Raw genomic sequence first — 20,103 nt, 5'->3', positions numbered from 1 at the left:
TGTGCAGGGTTCTCATTGCAGTGGCTTCTCTTGTTGCAGAGCACAGGCGCTAGGTGCACAGGTTTCAGTAGTTGTGGCACACAGGCTCAGTAGCTGTGGCTTATGGGCTCCACAGCACAGGCTCAGTAGTTGCAGCGCATGGGCTTAGTTGCTCTGCAGCATCTTCCTGGACCAGGGCTCGAACCCGTGTACCCTGCATTGGCAGGTGGATTCTTGACCACTGTGCCACCAGGGAGGTCCCTTGATTTTTAAAATGTTGACTCCCTTTTTAAAAAATCAAAACATGTTTGTGGCTATGTGAGCCTCCTCTCCCCAGGATAACCTGCTCTGTTTCAGTGTCAGCTCTCCTCTGGATGAAGGAAACTACTGTTCAGACCTAGCAGTGGCCCTCTTCCTTCCTGGATTAATTGAAGAAAATGGAATATTAATTTAATTTATAAAATTACTAATGTGGTAAATAGATTTCTTGTAAAAGTTATTCTTAATGTAAATTTAACATTTGAAACAAATTTTGGATACATAACTTAAGTAATTGTTCACAAAATCCTTGGAACTTTGGTCTATGAATGTTTTCCAGATTCTTCATGGGCTGATTTCTTGTACTAATATTTATGTGACAATATCCATAGCATAAATAATAAGGATATGTTTCATCAGAAGGAGTTTTGCTCTTCCTGGTCTGTTTTCTGTTATTTGTTTTGCTTTTTAAGGAGAAAAAAGTAAGTAATCTTTTCCCTTCTAAAGAATTTCATGACTTTGAGGAGAAGTTTCTCAAGTTATTCTTTCCTCTCTTTGTCTAGATGTACCACCTTTAGAAGCAGTATATTTTCTAAGTATTCTGGTATCGTCTAGAACTGCACTGTCTAATGTGGTAACTTATGTGTCTACTTAAGTTTCAATTAATTAAAATTAAATTGAAAATTGAGTTCCTCACTCATGTTCGCCACGTTTCAAATGCACAAGAGCCCATACTAACAAGCGAGAGCCTATTATGTGCATTTCTTCCCAGCTTAACGAACAGTGATATCACCTTCATAGCTTGGAATTGGCCGTGATGAGAGTATTCACACCATGGAAATTAGATATAAATCTGGCTTTTGTGTGTGTATGTGTGAATCCGTTGTTAAATATCTACCAGCACGCCACTATCAATAGTCACATGTGGCTAGTGGCTACCATATAGGACAGCACAGAATATTTCTATCATCACAGAAAGTTCTGTTGGGCAGGGCTGCTATAGAAGGTGTAGTGTCTAGGGTACCTCCAGTCATCATATTCAAGAAAGAAAAAAAATATATCGAAGGAAAACTTAACTGGTATGGTTTGAGTAGACTATAGGTGTGGTGCTCTCCTACATGCATCCCCAAACATCAGGCATTTCTAGGTCCCAAAGCCACCCTAAAGTGAGTCCAGACAGGCACTTGATCAAGACTTGAGCTGTCCTTGGTAGCTCAGTTCAGCCACAGAGATTTATGTATTTCCAAGTATGCCCAAGTGATTAATGCAATTCCATTTTAGTTGATAAAAATAAAATTTTAGTCTTAACTTTTAAAATCTTGAAGCCCTATATATGTCATAGGATTTGTTTTCATCAGATCAGAACACCAGTTATTTAGAATAAACCTCTTAAAACCAGGAGAATTCTGTGGATACCTAGAGACTATCACCCACAAACTAAGGCAAGATTTATCTTACAGATATCTGACTTAATTGAAGGCGCTACTAAAGATCTAAGGCTGAAAGTGGCTGCTCTTGAAGAAAAGCTCCATGAATCCCATATTCAATATACTGAAGAATCTGAGTTAAAGGAGAAAGAAATCGAAAACCTTAAAAATTTGGTTGCAGAATTTGAGTCACGCTTGAAGAAGGAAATTGACAGTAATGATTCAGTTTCAGAGGACTTGAGGAAGGAAATGAAACAGAAGTCAGATGAACTGGAAAGAGTAATGCTGGCACAAGCACAACTGATACAGCAATTCAACCAGTCCCAGGAAGAGGTAAGAAGCAGGTGATGGTACCATTGCAATTAGTGAAAGAGTGCATGTTCTTTCAACAAACAAAACAGGAAAGGTAGCTTGGTGTCATGCAAAGAGTCCTGGACTATTAATCAGAGATCTGGGGTCATATCCTGGCTCTGTCCTTAACTAGGCAGGCACTTAACCTCTCTGGACCTGGCTTCCTTTTCTGTAAAATGAATAATACATTTAACTACATAATCTCTAAGGTTTCCTGAGCCAGTTCTACTGTGTTGCAAATGACCATTTAAAACCTCTAAGATTAGAAATCTTTACAAATTTATGTCTTATTTGTTGTGACATTAAATCTTTGCCAAAGAAACTTTTAGAGTACTTGCTGCTTAAGTTAATATTTTGGACAATATATTTTAAAAACAATTGTTCTTTAGGGTTTTATTTTTCTGTCAATCTAAAGTTATAAGATAATTTACATGTAGTGGTCTTCTTTCCTATGTATGCATGATTATTTCAGCAGTGTTTTTATTTAAACCGGAGTAGACTTATTTCGATTTGAAACTTTTTTCCCCTAAGAAAATCTTATTTCTGAACTGCTGAACAGTTTAGAAATGGTGGATGCTATGGAATGAATGTGTGTGTGTCCCCCCACATTCATATGTTGAAACCTAATCCCCAGCGTGATAATATGTGGAGGTGGGTCTGTGGGAGGTGATTACATCTTGAGAGATGAACTAATTTCCTGAATGGGGTTAGTGCCCTTATGAAAGAAAACTTCCTCGCCCCTTCCACCATGTGAAGACACAGCAAGAGGATGGCCATCGTGAATCAGGAAGCGAGCCCTCACCAGACACCAAATCTGCTGGCACCTTGTTCTTGAACTTCCCAGCCTCCCAAACTGTGAGAAATAATGTTTGTTGTTTGAACCACACAGCCTCTTGTATTTTGTTATAGCAGCCCAAACTTATTAAGACAGTGGGGCAATTTTCCAATAGCCAAGAATTAGAATATTGTCACATTAGAATATTTGATCCCATTTATGACAGTATAGCAAATAAAGGCAAATGGAGGAAGATTCTGAATGTTAGTGATGAGTAATTTTTGGGGGGTTTTATTGGCATCTTAATAAAAGAATAAAAGGAAAGTGCTAGTAGTAATATTGATCGTTAACAAACATACCATGTTTTCTTCCTGTATTTAAATTATCAACCCAAATTAAAAGTTTATGCTATCATTATAATTATGAAGTGAACCTATTACAAAGAAATTTTAAGTTAAAATGTAGAATTAACAGAATACTGGATCAAGAATAATGCCTAAAACCCTATAGAGTAGGAATTATTTCCATGTTACAGATGAGGAACTGACTCAAGATATTTGAATAATTTATAAGGTCACACAACATGGTGGAGCGAAGATTCAAATATGAATCTCCAAGATTTGACTCACCAAACTTCATCTCCATGAATCTCTATACTTCCTCTTTTAGGATACCAGAATTCTAGTTATTCTGCTTCCAAATTTCAAAGTGACCTCAGGCTTGGCACTCAACATCTCCAGGACACACACACACACACACACACACACACACACACACTGCCTCTCTCTCTCTCTCTCTCTCTCTCTCACTTTTAGAATAACAACAAACACACTAGTGCTTACTCCACCAGATGGTTAGGGTGTTACGTGATTGAGTGTCTCCTGTTGGAACACAGCAGCACAGCCTCCCTTGAAAAAGGGAGCTGCTCCACCAGTCCAGGCAGGAGTGGCAAGAGCGAGCACACATGGATTCAGCTCTGCTGGAGAAGGAGAGAGGTGATGCTTCAAATGAGACAGCAGTGTTGAAGTTCAAGAGGAGGAGGGACAGCAGATTAAAGGAGAAAAAACTCAAAGTTACTAGACCAGCAGGTTTTCTAACTCCTAAATTCCCAAAAGAAATGGCAATATGGAAAGTGACGAGTAACTTATAAACTAGGACATGTAGAAAAAGACTGAAGGGTCAAATCCAGTAAATATATAATAGGCAACTATTCAAGTGCCAGGCACTGTGCTAGTCATCAATATGCAATTATGAACAAGACGGGCAACTGCCATTCCCTGCTTTCAAAGAGGAATTTACAGAAAATATTATGTGAGCAATTAAACTGACATCCAGAGGAAAGAATGGCCTAAAAAGAAACTTCTCATATAAAAAGCACAGACTAAAAGCTAAAAAATTGGCCATAAGAGCTTGCATTAGTTTTCTATTGTTGCATAACAAATTGTCATCAAAATCAGTACTTCAAACAACATTTATTATCTCATAGTTTCTGAGTGTCAGGGATCTGAATGTGGGGCTTAGCTGAATGCCTCTGGCTCAAGGCCTCTCATGAGGTTGGTGTTAGGGTGTCAGGGGCTGCAGTCTCATCTAAAGGCTCAACTGGGGGAGCGTTGGCTTCCAAGCTTACTTATGTAGTTGTCAGCCGGATTTATTTCCTCAAGGCTGTTGGGCTGAGAGCCTCAGTTCAATGCTGGCTCAGAGGCCCCCACTCAGTTCCTTCCAACATGAACCTCTCCAAAGAAGAGCCTACAACGTGGCAGCTAGCTTCCCTCAAAACAAGCGAGTGAGAATGAGAGCATGCAAGAGAAGGTGCCCAAGCTAGAAGCCACAGTCTTTTTGTAACCTAATCTCAGAAGTGGCATCCCACTGCTTTTGCTGCATTCTATTCATTAGAGATGAAACAATAAGTCCAGCCCACACTCAACACAAAGGGATTGCACAAGGCTGTGAGCAGCAGGAGGGCCGGGATAACTGGGAGCCATTTTAGAGGCTGCCAATCTCAGGGCCTCTGGAGGTAATTTTGGCAAGAAAAGCTAGGCTAAAAGTGGAGAGCAAATATCCTTTTCACACAAAAGGAGCTACATTTGGAGTTCTTCCTGCTTGTTGTAAAAGGAAGCCACTTAGAGATAAAGTTTTATTTTTTTAAATGTGGACTTTTGAAAGATACAAGACACTGAGTTGGTATTTAAATGATCATGGATCATTACTGGGGAATAGAAAGAGATCAGCACAAAAGTAGTTACCTAAGGACATGCCTGAGGGCAGACTTTCCATTAGAAGTTAAATAATTACAACTGAACTGTAAGAGTAAATAATTAAGGCTGCTTCTCTGGTTAAGAATGCTAAAGTCCAGAATATTCTTATAAAAATAGGAAATGAGCTAATAAAAGTGATAGGAGTTATGAGCCAGAAAGAATCAAGGTTGTTAACAGGTAAAGTGAAAAGCACTACTTTTTTGTGACCATGCATTCCAGACACTTGAAATGTCTCAGGTTCATGGAGAAAAAAAAAAGCTTCATTTAAGTGGAGAACAAATTCCCATTAAAAAGAAGATAAATTAATGGTCTAATAAGGAAGCTAATTAAGGGGAGGAAAGCCCTGCTCTCATTCAAGAGGCCAGAGAATAGATAGAACTTTGTTTTTAATTGTATAAAGAAAGTTCTCAAGGATAGGAGGAAAGCCATAGCCTCTAAAGGGCAAAATGGACATTCCTGCATGGAGCAGGGATTAGTGGAGAGCTGCCACAGAGACGAGGGTCAAGAAGGTGAGGCGACAAGGGTCAAGAAGGTGAGGCGACAAAAGGTGCAGGTCAATAAGAAGAAAGAAAACGGGAAGTAAAACTGTATGGGAAACGTAAATGTGAAAAGGGGGTTCCTGAAATTCTATATAGGGCGAAGACACAGACATAAAAATTGGAACATTAAAAAAAAAAAAGTAGCAAGTCAGAAAAGAAACATAATATGTTAGAGAATAGGACATTATCATTTAAAGTCAGGTTAAAATAGATCACATGCTTCTTGCTGCCAGTTTTCCTTCCTACTAGCTCTGTATGAGTCCTATCAAGACAGTGTGGCCCCGATGCTAGGGGCCTTGTGATCCAGAGGAAGAACGTGGTAAATCTGAAAAAACAGTTCATGTACAACTATCAACGGAAAGCCAGTACAGAGAGTTCAATATTTTTGTTGTCTTAAAATTATAGATAAGGAAAACATAAGGGGCAGAAGTTTTAAATTCTACTACTTCCTGCAGCTATTTGATGAAAATAGAAGATTCAAAAATAGGAGGGATTGCTCTTGGTTAAACATGGAGAATTGAATGCATATGTTTATCTCTGCTTCCATGCCAAACACCACTAAAATGACAGTAAGTTAATAAAAAGTGAATAAATCCATAAGGAAAAAAGAACAAGAAAGGAGGTGACACTAGATGAAAAAGACGTTGACTAAATTTTGGAAAATGGAAAGTAAGGTAGGGATGAGAGGTAATCAGCAGGCTACGGCTATTGAAACCTAATGCCTGTGGAGAGTGTGGGAGTATGCGGAATCCTAAAAGGAGCAAACCCAATCATGTGACATGACACTGGAAAGGCTCAGGAATTGAGGACACCAGATACCTCTGAAAGAGGGAGAGAAGAGTGGATCTGAAAACAGGGCTGTTTGAATCATTGTAAAAGGAGCAAATAGATGCTTAGATGCCCTCTCTAACCCCCAAGCGGCCCCCACCTACGATCCTGGCAGGATACCAAAGGTTTACACTCTAGAAAAACTGAATGCAAGAGGCTTTGGTCTTGAGGATACACAACAGCAGAATATGGGATAAGGCAAGAGCTGGACTGAAGGTCTGTGTATTATAGGGTGAGACCTCCCAGTCCCTAAAACCCACTCACTTCCCAAAACACAGACAACCAGTCTTATCTATCAATATCCAGGAAATTGGAGGAGCTTTCTGTGGCGAAATGAGCTAGCTCAAAAGAAAAGACCTCTGGATACTGAAAATTGGGGTCTTTTAATTAAAAGGGTTTTTTTTTTATTGGAGTATAATTGCTTTTCAATGTTATGTTAGTTTCTACTGTACAGCAAAGTGAATCAGCTATACGTATACATATATTCCCTCTTTTTCGGATTTCCTTCCCATTTAGTAGGTCACCACAGAGCACTGAGTAGGGTTCCCTGTGCTATACAGTATGTTCTCATTAGTTATCTATTTTATACATAGTATCAATAGTGTATATATGTCAATCCCCATCTCCCAATTCATCCCACCCCACCATCCCCCTTGGCATCCATACGTTTGTTCTCTACATCTGTGTCTTTATTTCTGTTTTGCAAATAAGGTCATCTATACCATTTTTCTAGATTCCACATAATATGCATTAATATACAATATTTGTCTTTCTCTTTCTGACATACTTCACTCCATATGACAGTCTCTAGGTCCATCCACATCTCTACAAATGACCCAATTTCATTCCTTTTAATGGCTGAGTAATATTCCATTGTATACATACACCATATCTTCCTTATCCATTCCTCTGTTGATGGACATTTAGGTTGCTTTTATGTCCTGGCTATTGTAAATAGTGCTGCAATGAACATTGGGGTGCATGTGTCTTTTTGAATTATGGTTTTCTCTGGGTATATGCCCAGAAGTGGGATTGCTGGGTCATATGGTAGTTCTATTTTTAGTTTTTAAAGGAACCTCCATACTGTTCTCAATAGTGGTTGTATCAATTTACATTCCCACCAACAGTGCAAGAGGGGTCCCTTTTCTCCACACCCTCTCCAGCACTTATTGTTTGTAGATTTTTTGATGATGCACATTCTGACCAGTGTGAGGTGATACCTCATTGTAGTTTTAATTTGCATTTCTTTAATAATTAGTGATGTTGAGCATCTTTTCATGTGCCTCTTGGCCATCTGTATGTCTTCTTTGGAGAAATGTCTGTTTAGGTCTTCCACCCATTTTTTGATTGGGTTGTTTGTTTTTCTGATATTGAGCTGTGTGAGCTGTTTGTATATTCTTAAGTAAAAATTATATCCATGTCCAATCTACCCACTGAGACATATACCGGTAAATAAGCCCTTATGCAGGCACACAGAGCTTCCAGTAACATTTTGAAGACTCATTTTGAAGCCCAAAAAGCCAAGAATCCCCAACCATTTGAGGAGCACCTCTAACATGAAAGGCGGAAGTCAGGATCAAACAAATAAGCAAAAAAAGAACTCATAGGAGACAGATACAAAACAATGTGGGAAGCAAAAGTGAGCTTCAAAAAAGAGCACAATTAATATCCTTAGAGAGAAAAGAGAAGATATTGTATCCATGAAACGTGAACAGAGGCTATTAAAAAAAAAAAAAGAACAGGAATGAGTATTAAAATACAAGAACTGAAATAAAAAATTTAATATTTTGCTTAGATGATAAAGATGAAGAAATTACCCAGAAAGTAGAAGGAAAAGGCAAAGAGATGGAGAGAAGAAAAGAAAATTAGAAGATCAAGCCAGTATGTCTAATACCTCATTAATAGGAGTTCCAGAAAGAGAGAACAGAGAAAATGAAAGGGAGAAAACTATCCAGGAACTAATCCAATAATTTTTCGAAGTACTGAAGGGCATTTCTATATTGAAAGGGTCCACTCAGTATGATGGATGGCAAAGCAAACACATCATGAAATGTCATTACCTTAAGGACAAACGTAAGTACTTAAAAGCATTCAGGAAAAAAAGAGGGGTCACTTAAAAAGGATTAGAAATCAAAATGGCATCTTTACAACAGCAGTAGAAACTAGAAGCCAATGGCTTCCAAATTCTGAAGGAAAATTTTTTCCAACCTAGGATTCTATATCCTGCTGAATCATCAATTAAATGCAAGTGTCAAGGATATTTTCAGACATTAAAGTTCTCAAAAACGGTACTTCCTTTGCAGCCTTTCTCAGGAAGCTGTTAGAAGATATACGACACCACAAAGAGGGAGTAAACTAAGAAGGGAGAAGACACAGGAATCAGGAAATGAGCGTTCCAGCACAGGAGAGAGGTAGAGGCATTCCCCAGGATGATGGTGGGAAGAAATCCAAGGATGACAGCAGTGCACCAGATTTAGAGAATAGCCAGGTTGAGTTCTACAGAAGAATGGAGGGTTTTTAGAAGTATGTCTCTGATAAAAAAGAGAACTGATAGATTACATGGAGTGCTTGAACATGTTGAGAGGATATTTACACGTCTGTAAGTAGGTTTGGTGAAAAATTAGTTATCAACACCTAGAAAATTAAGCAGATAAGTAACGGGATAATAATAAACTCTAGAAGGAAACTTTGCAAGAAAGAAAATGTAATCATAGTACACTGCATGGCTAAGATGTACATAATATTTTTATACTATAATCATATAAGGTGTAATATAGATTTGACTGAAAATTGCTATAGAAATTGGGAAGATTTTCCAATAAAATTGTGATAGAAGCTTCTCCCAAAGGAGCAGAAACATCTCCTAATGGGGGGAAGAGAAACAACTGTTACGAGTTGAAATAGGAAGTTAAATCCTTGTCTTTCATTCTATGAAATCAGTAGATAACAACTTCAAAACTGAAAACTATGAGATAGCTGTATAATGATATTATTTAGGACTATGGAGACAAATATCATAAGAAACAGCTTAGAAACCTGAAAATGGTTGTTCCTGGGAGGCAGAACTTGTAAGTGTGAAGGAATACTTTATTTCATTATAATTTTATAGTATTTTAATTCTTAACTATGCATAATATATTACCTTAATTTTAAAAAATAATTTAAAATAATGGAAAGGAGTAAATTATAAAGAGGACCTGATAGAGAGGGCAGCAGAGGAAAGGATAACGGACAAGATTATAGAAGAAAACCCAGGAAAGTTATAAGTAAAGCAAATAAACAACAGAATACGAAGCTTAATGAGATATTTTTTAAGATTATGAGAAATTTAGAAATTAAGACAAAGCAGATTCTAGCTTAAATTTCAGTAACAGGTGCCTGACACACTTCTGTTTATTCTTCAAGTCTGAACAAAAGGAGAGCTCCTCCATGAACCCACAGAATCCCAGAGGCAAGCTTGGGTATACATCTGTGTGCCTAATGTGGCTGTTTTTGTTTTTTTTAATCTTACTTTTCTATTGAAGTAGAGTTGATTTACAATGTTGTGTTAGTTTCTGGTGTACAGCAAAGTGATTCAGTTTTATATATATATACATATATATATATGTATATATATATATAATATACATACATATCCTTTTTCATTATAGGTCTAATGCAGTTGTTTATGCACTCATTTAACATGTAAATAGTTGTTTTCTTGTTTTTGTGGTACATGGGCCTCTCACTGTTGTGGCCTCTCCCATTGCGGAGCACAGGCTCCGGACGCGTAGGCTCAGCGGCCATGGCTCATGGGCCCAGCCGCTCCGCGGCATGTGGGATCTTCCCGGACTGGGGCGTGAACCCGTGTCCCTTGCATCGGCAGGCGGACTCTCAACCACTGCACCACCAGGGAAGCCCCAATAGTTGTTTTTTAATAGATGCTAAGATGAAGTATTAATTTGGGTAAAGGCATACTTTCTGAGGGAGAGGACTCTCTGAAGAGATAATATTCAAGCAGACCTGAAGTGAGGAAAAGAACATTCCAGGCAGAGCGAACAGGAAGTGTAAAGGCCCTGTGGCTAGGAACATCCTAGGAACCTTCAAGAAACCACAAGGAAGTCAGCAAGCATTGCTGGTGCTTAGTAAGCAAGGAGGATGTGGTAGAAAGCAAGGTTGGAGGGGCCAATTCATGTGGAGCCTTTGAAGGCAGTAAAGACTTTGGATTTTTTTCTAAGTGTGATGAAAAGCTACCTGGGAATTTTGAACAAGTGAGTGACATGATCTGACTTATTTTTAGAGAATAACTCTGACTGCTTTGTGGAAAATAGGTTGCAAGGTGGCGGGGGGAGGCAAAAATGAAAGCAGAAAGACCTATTACAAGGTCCTTGAAAAGGTCTAGAAAAGCATTGATGGTCATCGTGGTAAAGGAGGTGACAAGTGGTCAGATTTGGTATATATTTCCTAGATGGAGGCAACAGAAGTTGGAGATGGGTTGGATGATATGAAAGACTAGGAAGGGTCAAGGATAACTCCAGAGTTTGGAATCTCAACAACTGAGAGTGAAAGTGCCATTTACTGAGATGGGAAACACTGGCCAAGGAATACAACTGGGGAGGAATGTCAAGAATTTGATTTGGGACATGTTAACCTTAATATGTATGTTAGATATCCAAACGGAGGTGTTGAATGGGCGGTATGTTCAGGGGAAGGCTGACTAGAAATGCTGATTCCGGAGACATCCACGTGTAGCTGATACTTATGCCTTGGGGCTGAATGAGATCACCCAGGGCATGAGGTAACAAAGAAGAGGGTGGAGAACTCTCCAACTCTGAGAGGCTGGGAGGAGGAGGAGACTAGGCCATGGTGACAGAGAGGGAATAGCTAGTGAGGTAGGAGGAAAAGAGGAGACTCACAAGGACTGTAAGGAAAGAAAGTGTCTAAGGAAAGGAGCATGCAGCTTAGGCTCACAATCTCCTGTATAAGAACTTTGATTGCAGATGGGTTTCGGAATTCAACTTTGAATTTTAGAAAGTTAACAAAATGCACATGCCCCTGGAGATCTAGAGTAGCCTCTTCCATGCAGTGACATTAATAATTCTGCAGTGAAACACAGGAATGGCCCCATGAGTGAAATAACAAGACCATCAGTCCAGTCAGATTTTATTACCAAATGTTACAAGTTAGACACACCTTTTTCTTTACTGAGCTTTTTGGATGTCAGAATTGTGGCTAATGCGTCGTAGATGTGTATTTGCTTTCTTTCTTTACAACAGCTGTTTTTGCTGTTTCTGTTGGTTCACCTGACCATCTCTTGGCATCCTGGATCTGTTTTTGTTTAAAAAACAAAAAAGGAGAGTATATATGTTTCTCTATAGGATCACATACATAGAGAAATGTCAGGAAAAAGTGAAGGGAGAATTTTCCCCAAACTATTTACAGTGGTCACCACCGGGGGGTAAGAAGAGATGGGCAGAGGTTTCACTTCTTATAGCTTTTTAAAATTGGGGGGATTATGGATGACTTTTAAATTTTTTGGTGTTCTGAATATTTTCCAAATGTAAAGCCTATTTTTTAAAAAAAAAAAAAACCTATTTATTTAGGAAAGTTTACTAATACGTCTGGTAAGGATGGGTCTAATTAAAATTTAGGAATACATACATTTGAAAACATAAATAGCTTTTCTGCAAGAGGGATTTGCCTAGTTTTAAGATATGCATTTACTGTATTTCTGTATTTATTTGATATAGAGAAAATGCTACACATTTCTCTGGTAACTCCATTTATGAGAAACCAAAGTTAGTAAATTAAAAAATGAGTAGCTCTCAATTTGGGCCTGAGTAAAGAGAACATCTGAGTCTTTTCCAAAGAGTAAAGGGGTAAATGGGAGGTTCTCTAACTTCTGGCTCCACAGGGAACAGGAGAGGATGGGGTGTAGGTGCGGAGGGGCTGTTCCTAGGGTTGGTTGGCAGGGGTAGAGGGCTCAGATTGAGGATCTCCAGTCGTGGAGAGGCAGATCTAGGCAAGACTGTCTTCCACGTATTGGAGAGTCAGCCCTGATGCAGAGTATGGATGACAGAAATTTGACAGAATGAGGAAAAAATACAGAGAAATTGTTTTTTGTTGTAGTTAATTAATACTAATTACGTCTCAATTAAAGTTGGCTTACTGACTTAGAAAGTAAATTCTGAACACTGTGTCTTCATGGGCTCTTCCTCTCCATCCTCAAAATCCGCTCTTGAAGCCTATCAGTCCAAGGGAGTATTGCCCTCTGTTTCTACTTCTGGTTTGAAGTCTGCCATAGTTACTTCACAGTGTCCATTATGTTTGCAAGCACTGAAATACAATTTTAAGAACACCTGTCTGACATCTGTTTTGCTTCTTTCCTGGAAATTTATTCAGATTCTCCTTCATGCCTTTCCAAAGGGCCATTTCCACTGTTTTTCTGCAGTGTTTGGGGCTGATCAGATTCGTTGAACAGAAGCCTTAAATGGAAGTTTGGGCACATCCTTTGCTAACTCCTACTCATCTTTCTGGTTTCCACACCTTTTCCACAGTCTCCTTTCGCCTCAGCTCCCCACCCAGTTGGCCAGCCTAGGATAGATCTAGTTTGGGTTGGTGGAAACTGTAATCTGATCAACGCATGACTGGTTCAGACCTAACTGGGTGTGATAAAGCATGAACAAAGGCACCCATCTGTGCTTCTTTTTCACTGAGGACTTGCCTTCCTGGCATGTTCCCCCCAAATTATGCCAAATACAGCTGATTGCCATCACAAATGGAATTCTCACCTTCAGAATGATCAAGTTACCCAGCAAAGCTTTCTCTTGCTTCTTCCACTGTTTTTGGAATTGAAACCAATCCAGCTGTCTCTAAGGATAAAAATGAAAACAAACATAAAAATAAACCACTCTTACATTGCAAAGAGTGGGGAAAATTGGCCATTTTTTAATATTAGAAATTTCAAACAGATGGTGAGCTGATTTATATTTTCATTTTGAAATTTACTTTCCCAGTGGGAATGCAATTAAGCCATATTTTAAGTCCATTCAAAGTGGCCTTCATCTGAAAATGTTGTAGACATATCTATAGATAATGCTCTCAACCAATTGGCAGAGGTTAAGGACCCAGGAATGCTAGCTCCCCCTCTCCTAGACCACCCTAACCAAGGGGCCCTCGGGATAGGAACCTCCTCCATGAAAACTGGCCTCCTATCCTCCCTGCCTCCCATCCTGCCCCACTCAGGGCTACTTTCTACTGAGCTGGCAAAGCAATCTTCCTTTGTTGCAGATTTGACAATGCCAGCCCCCTGCTTGAAATAAACCTTTCAATGACTCCATGTGGCCCTCAGAATTAAGTTAAAACTCTAATATTTGCAGGTTGTCAAAGTCGTCCTTGATCTGATCCTGCTTATTCCTGCCTGCCTCAGTCCTGGTCTCTCCTCCCATTCTGCACTCTGCCCTTGAGTCACACTAAGCCATGTGTCATCCCGAGATGTGACTCTCCCTCTCTCACTGCCAGGAATTTGTACTCACTGTCCCTCTTCACCTGACTCATGCCTCCCTTTCCATTTTGACTTACAGTCTAGTTGCAATCCAGTGATAAAACTATTTTACCATGCTAAAATATGGCCAAGATACTTTTACCTAAAACATTTAGGATGCTATAGCTTCACTGATTATACTCATGTTTGCCCATGATTTTCAGTCTTACTGAACATATTCCATCTTAGACATTTTCCTGTGTTGTTCAGTGAAAACACGTATTAAAATTCTGCAGCAACACAACCTTACAAAAAGATCAACAACCCCAAAAGACAAACATTTTGCCTAAATTGCTGAAAGCGATCTAACCATGAGTGAATGATTCTTTTCCATATATGATGGAATTTTCCACTAATGTGTCTCCTTGACTCTGGCCACATCCACGTGTGCTCTTGTCATGCCTTGTCACACACACTCCACCTCTGAAATAGCAGTCCCCTAAATTGGATGTGTTCTATTTCCATTTGTTTATTCCATGATTAAATAAATTCTAACATCTGAACTACATGTTGTACAAAACTGAGTTATAATCCAGATTTTAAAGGAGGAAGTAATGGTGGCAAAGGATATACAGATATTGTAAGACTCATCTGAGATTTCATAGTGTTTATGACAAAGATAAAAATAGAAGTCCTATCTTTGGATCCTGTTCTCAGTTTAGAGGTTCTCCTGGTTTGGGGAATAAGAGAAAAGAGAGAATTTGTCCTTTGTTCTGGAAACTAATAGCCTTGAAGAAGGATGAGTTCCAGAGCAGTGGGCCCCAGACTAAGATGGTCAGCAGCTCTTCCAAAATTCAATCTGGAGTTGACAGGTAGAATGGGTGCTCCCACTGTACTTGTTATGGGGACATCTTTGGGTTTGCTCCACCTTTCCATTTCCTCCTTCAGTGTAGTGTCACTTGCCCAAAATAGCTTTTAACTGACTTGCTTTATGGATGTTTTCCATAGAGCACTACTCCTTTCCTTTGAGACTTGAATTTATTTATTTATTTATTTATTTATTTATTTATTTATTTATGGCTGTGTTGGGTCTTTGTTGCTGCGCGCGGGCTTTCTTTAGTTGCGGTGAGCAGGGGCTAGCTACTCTTTGTTGCGGTGCGAGTACTTCTCATTGCGGTAGCTTCTCTTGTTGCAGAGCGTGGGTTCTAGGCACGTGGGCTCAGTAGTTGTGGCTCATGGGCTCTAGAGCACAGGCTCAGTAGTTGTGGCACACGGGCTTAGTTGCTATGTGACATGGGAGATCTTCCTGGACTAGGGTTCAAACCCGTGTCCCCTGCATTGGCAGGCAGATTCTTAACCACTGGGCCACCAGGGAAGTCCCTGAATTTAATTTTAGTAAATGGATTGAATTTTATTTTTCTTTTAATGAGAGCCGTTGTCATCGCATCACCCATCATTTTATCCTTCCATATTTGTGTGTCTTTTATTCATGTCACCCATTTATTGACGGCATTGTTAACTTCTATAATTTTTTTCTTTTATATATTCACATAAAGTGAACTCTTTCCCATGGCTTTCTTTTTTTGTTTGTTTGTTTGTTTTTTGCATTATGTGGGCCTCTCACTGTTGTGGCCTCTCCCGCTGCGGAGCACAGTCTCCAGACGTGCAGGCTCAGCGGCCATGGCTCATGGGCCCAGCCGCTCCGCGGCATGTGGGATCTTCCTCGACCGGGGCACGAACCCGTGTCCCCTGCATCGACAGGCGGACTCTCGACCACTGCACCACCAGGGAAGCCCTCCCATGGCTTTCTTAATCAAGAGAGTTTTTATACTAACTTATTTAAAGCCCTGTAAATCTAAGCACTTCAATACATTTTGCCTGTTTACTAGTGGGGAACAAAATGCATTCAATACATTTTGCCTGTTTACTAGTGGGGAACAAAATCCTTTTAAAAGAAAGTTTAGTTTAAGTTTAGAAAAGTTGGGCAAAACCAGATGTGATGTCTTAGTGTTTTTTTTGCTTCAGTGTTCTAGAACAAAATGGCCCCTGCATGCTTGATATAATTAGACAATTAATTTAGGCCTAGGCAGCTTGGAGCCAGGCTCTGGAGGCAGGCAGGGGCCCCACCATTTCAAAGCTGGGTTACTCTCAGCAAGTTACATACCAGTGTGATCTTCAGTGTCTTTCTTTGTCAAATATAATTGTTGGGAGCAAGAAATGAGATGACACCTAACAAGGCACTTTATTAACCTCTTCTCTAGCCCTCCATCTCCTGCCTTTTTAACAAGTATTTCAGGAAGAGTTAATGAGAACCAGATGATAAAGCCACAAACACCATCCTTGGTCTCCTGTTCCTCCAAAATAATAATAATAATAATAACTGGAAGCAAGTAATTAATCCCCATGATTTGAAAAAAAATGTGAATATATGGCTCATATGTCTATTACTAATATATGTAAATGATGAGGCTTTGTTTGACCCAGACATGCCGCTGATTTTATAGAATATTAGTGTACAACGGTTAATCTGAAATTGCTCCATATTCTGCAACTTTAATTACCAAATTTGGAATCGGATGGAGTTCTGACCATAATCACAAGAAACTCAAATACAGGAAGATGCTACTTTCCCTGATGCTTTGTTATTTAGTTCCACTGGCAGCAGATTAGTCAGTAAGCCCTTAGGAGGATGCTTTCCACTGAGCCTCAGACTTGGGAATGCCTTGGCTGTTTTTACAAACAAGCTAACCTGATGGAAAGTCATTTTCAGCTGAAGAATCCTACAGCACAATCACTTGAATTGTGTTTACTTATTTGGATACCATTTTGAAGTGTTTACTTTCAATCTCTTTTTTGACATCCTGCAGCCATGAATGTCAGGACATTAGGGAGATCCAAGACCTAATTCTTACCACGGGGCTTGAAGTAATTTTGATGAATTCCATAGATGAAAGATGGCTATCATTCTTCAACTAGAAATGTAGAGTCTCATCATTTGAAGAAGTTGCAATGATCTCTAGTCTCGTCACACGCTTGAAGCTTAAATTTGCTCCAAAACCTCCCAGTCAAGTGAGATTCAACCCTTCAGAGTATCCTTGGACAGCTCTGGCTATTAAAAAATTCTTCCTTCTCTTAACCCTCATAGCTTCCACCCTTGGCTCCAACCAATGTTGGGGACATAAAAAGCAGCTCTGCTCAAACTTATGATGCTGCAAACTTCTTGAGGGCAGGAACTGTATCCACTACAGCTTCTAGTAACTTGATACATGATTGCTGAGTGGAGTTCAAAGAAGATTTTGTTCTTTATTTCAATATATATCTTACAAAAGAGAAAATCATCAGTATATTTAAGTTCTACTGAGAAAGCATCACATAAAATTACTGATTTTATTATCTAAATACTAGAGCTGATATATTTTATTCTTTCAATTTTATAATTCGAGCAATTTTTATCTGTCACGTACTGCAGTTTCCCTTCATTATAAAATAACATACTTGGGACTTCCCTGGTGGCACAGTGGTTAAGAATCCACTTGCCAATGCAGGAGACACGGGTTCGAGCCCTGGCCTGGGAAGATCCTACATGCCGCAGAGCAACTAAGGCTGTGTGCCACAATTACTGAGCCTGTGCTCTAGAGCCTGCGAGCCACAACTACTGAGCCCGCGTGCTGCAACTACGGAAGCCCGTGCGCCTAGAGCCCATGCTCCGCAAGCCCCCGCTTGCCAAAACTAGAGAAAGTCCGTGCACAGCAATGAAGACCCAACACAGCCAAAAAAATTAATAAATTAATAAATAAATGTGTTTAAAATAAATAAATAAATAAAATAACATACTTAATTGCACTACAGATATTAACTACAGACGTCACACGTGCAGGACAGACTGTCTCAGGCCCAGAGGAGTTGAAACCCCACTGAAGTAGGCATTGGACATTCTGGGTTCTAGCACCAACTCCACCACTATGATCTGAGTGACCCTGACTCTTGGTTCCTCTTCTGCAAACTGTGAGGGTTGAAGCAAATGTTCTCTTAAAGTTATTTCCAGCTTTACAGGTCATTTGCATTTTTGACTTATTTGTCCCTGTCAAAGAACACAGACCTCTGATTTCCAGTTCAGTTCTCAATTTATATTGCCAGTAACTATCCATATGTACACTGTTTAAAGCTAGGGCTGCTTTTTCTTTCCTTTTTTTCATTGCAGAACACTTTTCTTCAGGAAACAGTGCGTAGAGAGTGTGAAGAACGCTTTGAACTGACGGAGGCTTTGAGTCAAGCCAGAGAACAGCTCCTGGAGCTCAGGAAGCTCGGCGGACGGTCACCCCTATCACCAGGCTCCCTCAGCCAGGGCAGCCTAACCTCCTCTGTTGCAGCTAGCAGCAGTCAGGGAGAGAAGAGGCTCGCAAGACTGAACTCCGAAATGAGAATCAAAATCCCCAGCCTGCACGGAGTGTCGAAACCCACTGCTTCCCCAGCCTCAACTCAGCCCAGCAGGGTCAGCAGCTCAGGTTTGCCCACTCTCCCCCAGCCACACCCTCCCCGGGGTCGAACGTCTTCAGTCAGTGAGACCCGGCAGAGACTGGCTGTCATTCTGCAGAGGAGACTGAGTCAGCAGTGATGGAGCCAAAGTCAGGAGCAGCTCCACACAGCATGCCTGTCTTTCCCAGAGTCCAGAAACTCACTGTACGAGGATGAAAAGGATCAAATTACTACCACAGATTAAGAATGCATACTTACAGATATTTTTAACAAGACAGTTGGAAAAGCTAAAGAATTGTGAAACCACATTTTCCAAGAGGCCTTTGAAACTGCAACAGATAATGAAGTTGTTGGTATTCCAGAGGGCCAATTTCTATATTTATGTATTGTGTGTTTCGATGTGCTCTATGAATATGCCCTTTTAGAGATCATAGGTAAAATTTTTCACCCATAGCATCTTTTCTACTTTTTTGCACTATTACAAGCAGATCTACTTCCACAAAATAATAATAATAGATTTTATTGGTTTTGTTGGTGTTTGTTCATTTGTTTGTTGAACTGAATAGGTTAAATAGATGTAATTAGTATTCCAAATAGAAAATGAAAGGACTTAATCCTTAATTTGATAATTTTCAAAATGCTTATTCAAATATTCACAAAGTTCTTCATAATCAAAACTTTCTCTTTTTCACCTCACAATCTAACTGGTTAATCTAATTTCTTTTTAAGTGTGGTCAGAAGTAATGATAGGTAATCTTTAGGAAGACAGTCTGGGAACCTCTAGAAAAAGGGACAGAAACTCCAATTCAAGAAAAAAGTGGTTTATTTCTCAAACTATAGAGATTATTTTCGATAACAAGGAGGCTGGCCATGAAAATATTACTTGGTAGAGATTTTCTGCATTGAATGCTTTTTGGTATTCCAGGTCAGATTTTGGTTTTAACTAGTATTCTGGAGCCATTGTGTAGAGAACTAATTCAAGACAGTTTAGTAGATGCACGTAGTGCTAATTTGGGATTCAAATTGTATTACCCCTGAAAATGGGCATCTTGTTAACATGTTTTCTATTTTCAGAGTGAAAAATTAAAACCAGAAACCAGACCAGCTATTCTACGTAATCTTAAAGCTTCAGGCTCCTCCCGTTTCTTAAAACACAACTCTTAACCTTACGCTAGTATTTATTTATCATTTTATCCATCTGATAATAGTGTATTTCTCTTCCATGACTGATATTACTCAAATCCTTCATCTGACTGCATCATAGATATCCAGGCTTCTTACTCCCAGATTAGAACGATACTAACATGTGTGAAATATGGCACATAAAACTCTCTGCTATTTGGCCACCATATAGATGAGAGAATCCAAAGGTACTTGGAGTCCCTTCCATGTGCAAAAAAAGTAAAGTTACTAATCAAAATCAAGTTTATATCCGATCTTTCAAAGGATTGATCTAATCTAGGGTGTTTTAACCTCAAACAGTTCCACATTAGGGCCACTAACTTCCCTGACTAGTTTAAGTGAGCACATCGTGTATAAAGTCTTAACAATGCCTTGCTTTTGTTTTACAGAGATTGGCATACTTATAATGCATTTGACAGGAGAACATAACGTCATCTAATGGTGGTGCTGGAGTGGATCTTAGAGGCCAACCCCAACAATCTCTCTCTCTTTTTTTTTGCCAGTTTGTTCGTGTTTTATTGACGCCTGGATGCTCAGGCCTTGATCGCGCACTTCCATGGTGGGTGTGGCT

The 20,103-nt window shown here is 39.5% G+C and overlaps 1 protein-coding gene across 2 annotated transcripts in view; it reads left to right on the top strand.

The window, feature by feature from the left end:
- LEKR1 (leucine, glutamate and lysine rich 1) overlaps positions 1-19,719 on the top strand; it is a 271,409-nt gene extending 251,690 nt beyond the window's left edge. The window contains exons 13-14 of one of the 2 annotated variants that reach the window (XM_082840350.1): positions 1,698-1,997; positions 18,076-19,719. In XM_082840350.1, coding sequence (XP_082696476.1) covers positions 1,698-1,997; positions 18,076-18,489 — 714 coding nt within the window. In that variant the 3' untranslated portion in view covers positions 18,490-19,719. Of the gene's footprint in view, positions 1-1,697; positions 2,060-18,075 lie in introns of those variants that run through there. The other variant, XM_082840351.1, reaches the window with a different exon arrangement.
- The last annotated feature ends 384 nt before the right edge of the window (positions 19,720-20,103 follow it).

Source organism: Leucopleurus acutus, assembly GCF_964270905.1.
Source record: "Leucopleurus acutus genome assembly, chromosome: 5".
Lineage (NCBI taxonomy): Eukaryota > Metazoa > Chordata > Mammalia > Artiodactyla > Delphinidae > Leucopleurus > Leucopleurus acutus.
The sequence above is the reverse complement of the archived record's forward strand: the minus strand, read 5'-3'. Positions and strand labels throughout refer to the sequence as shown.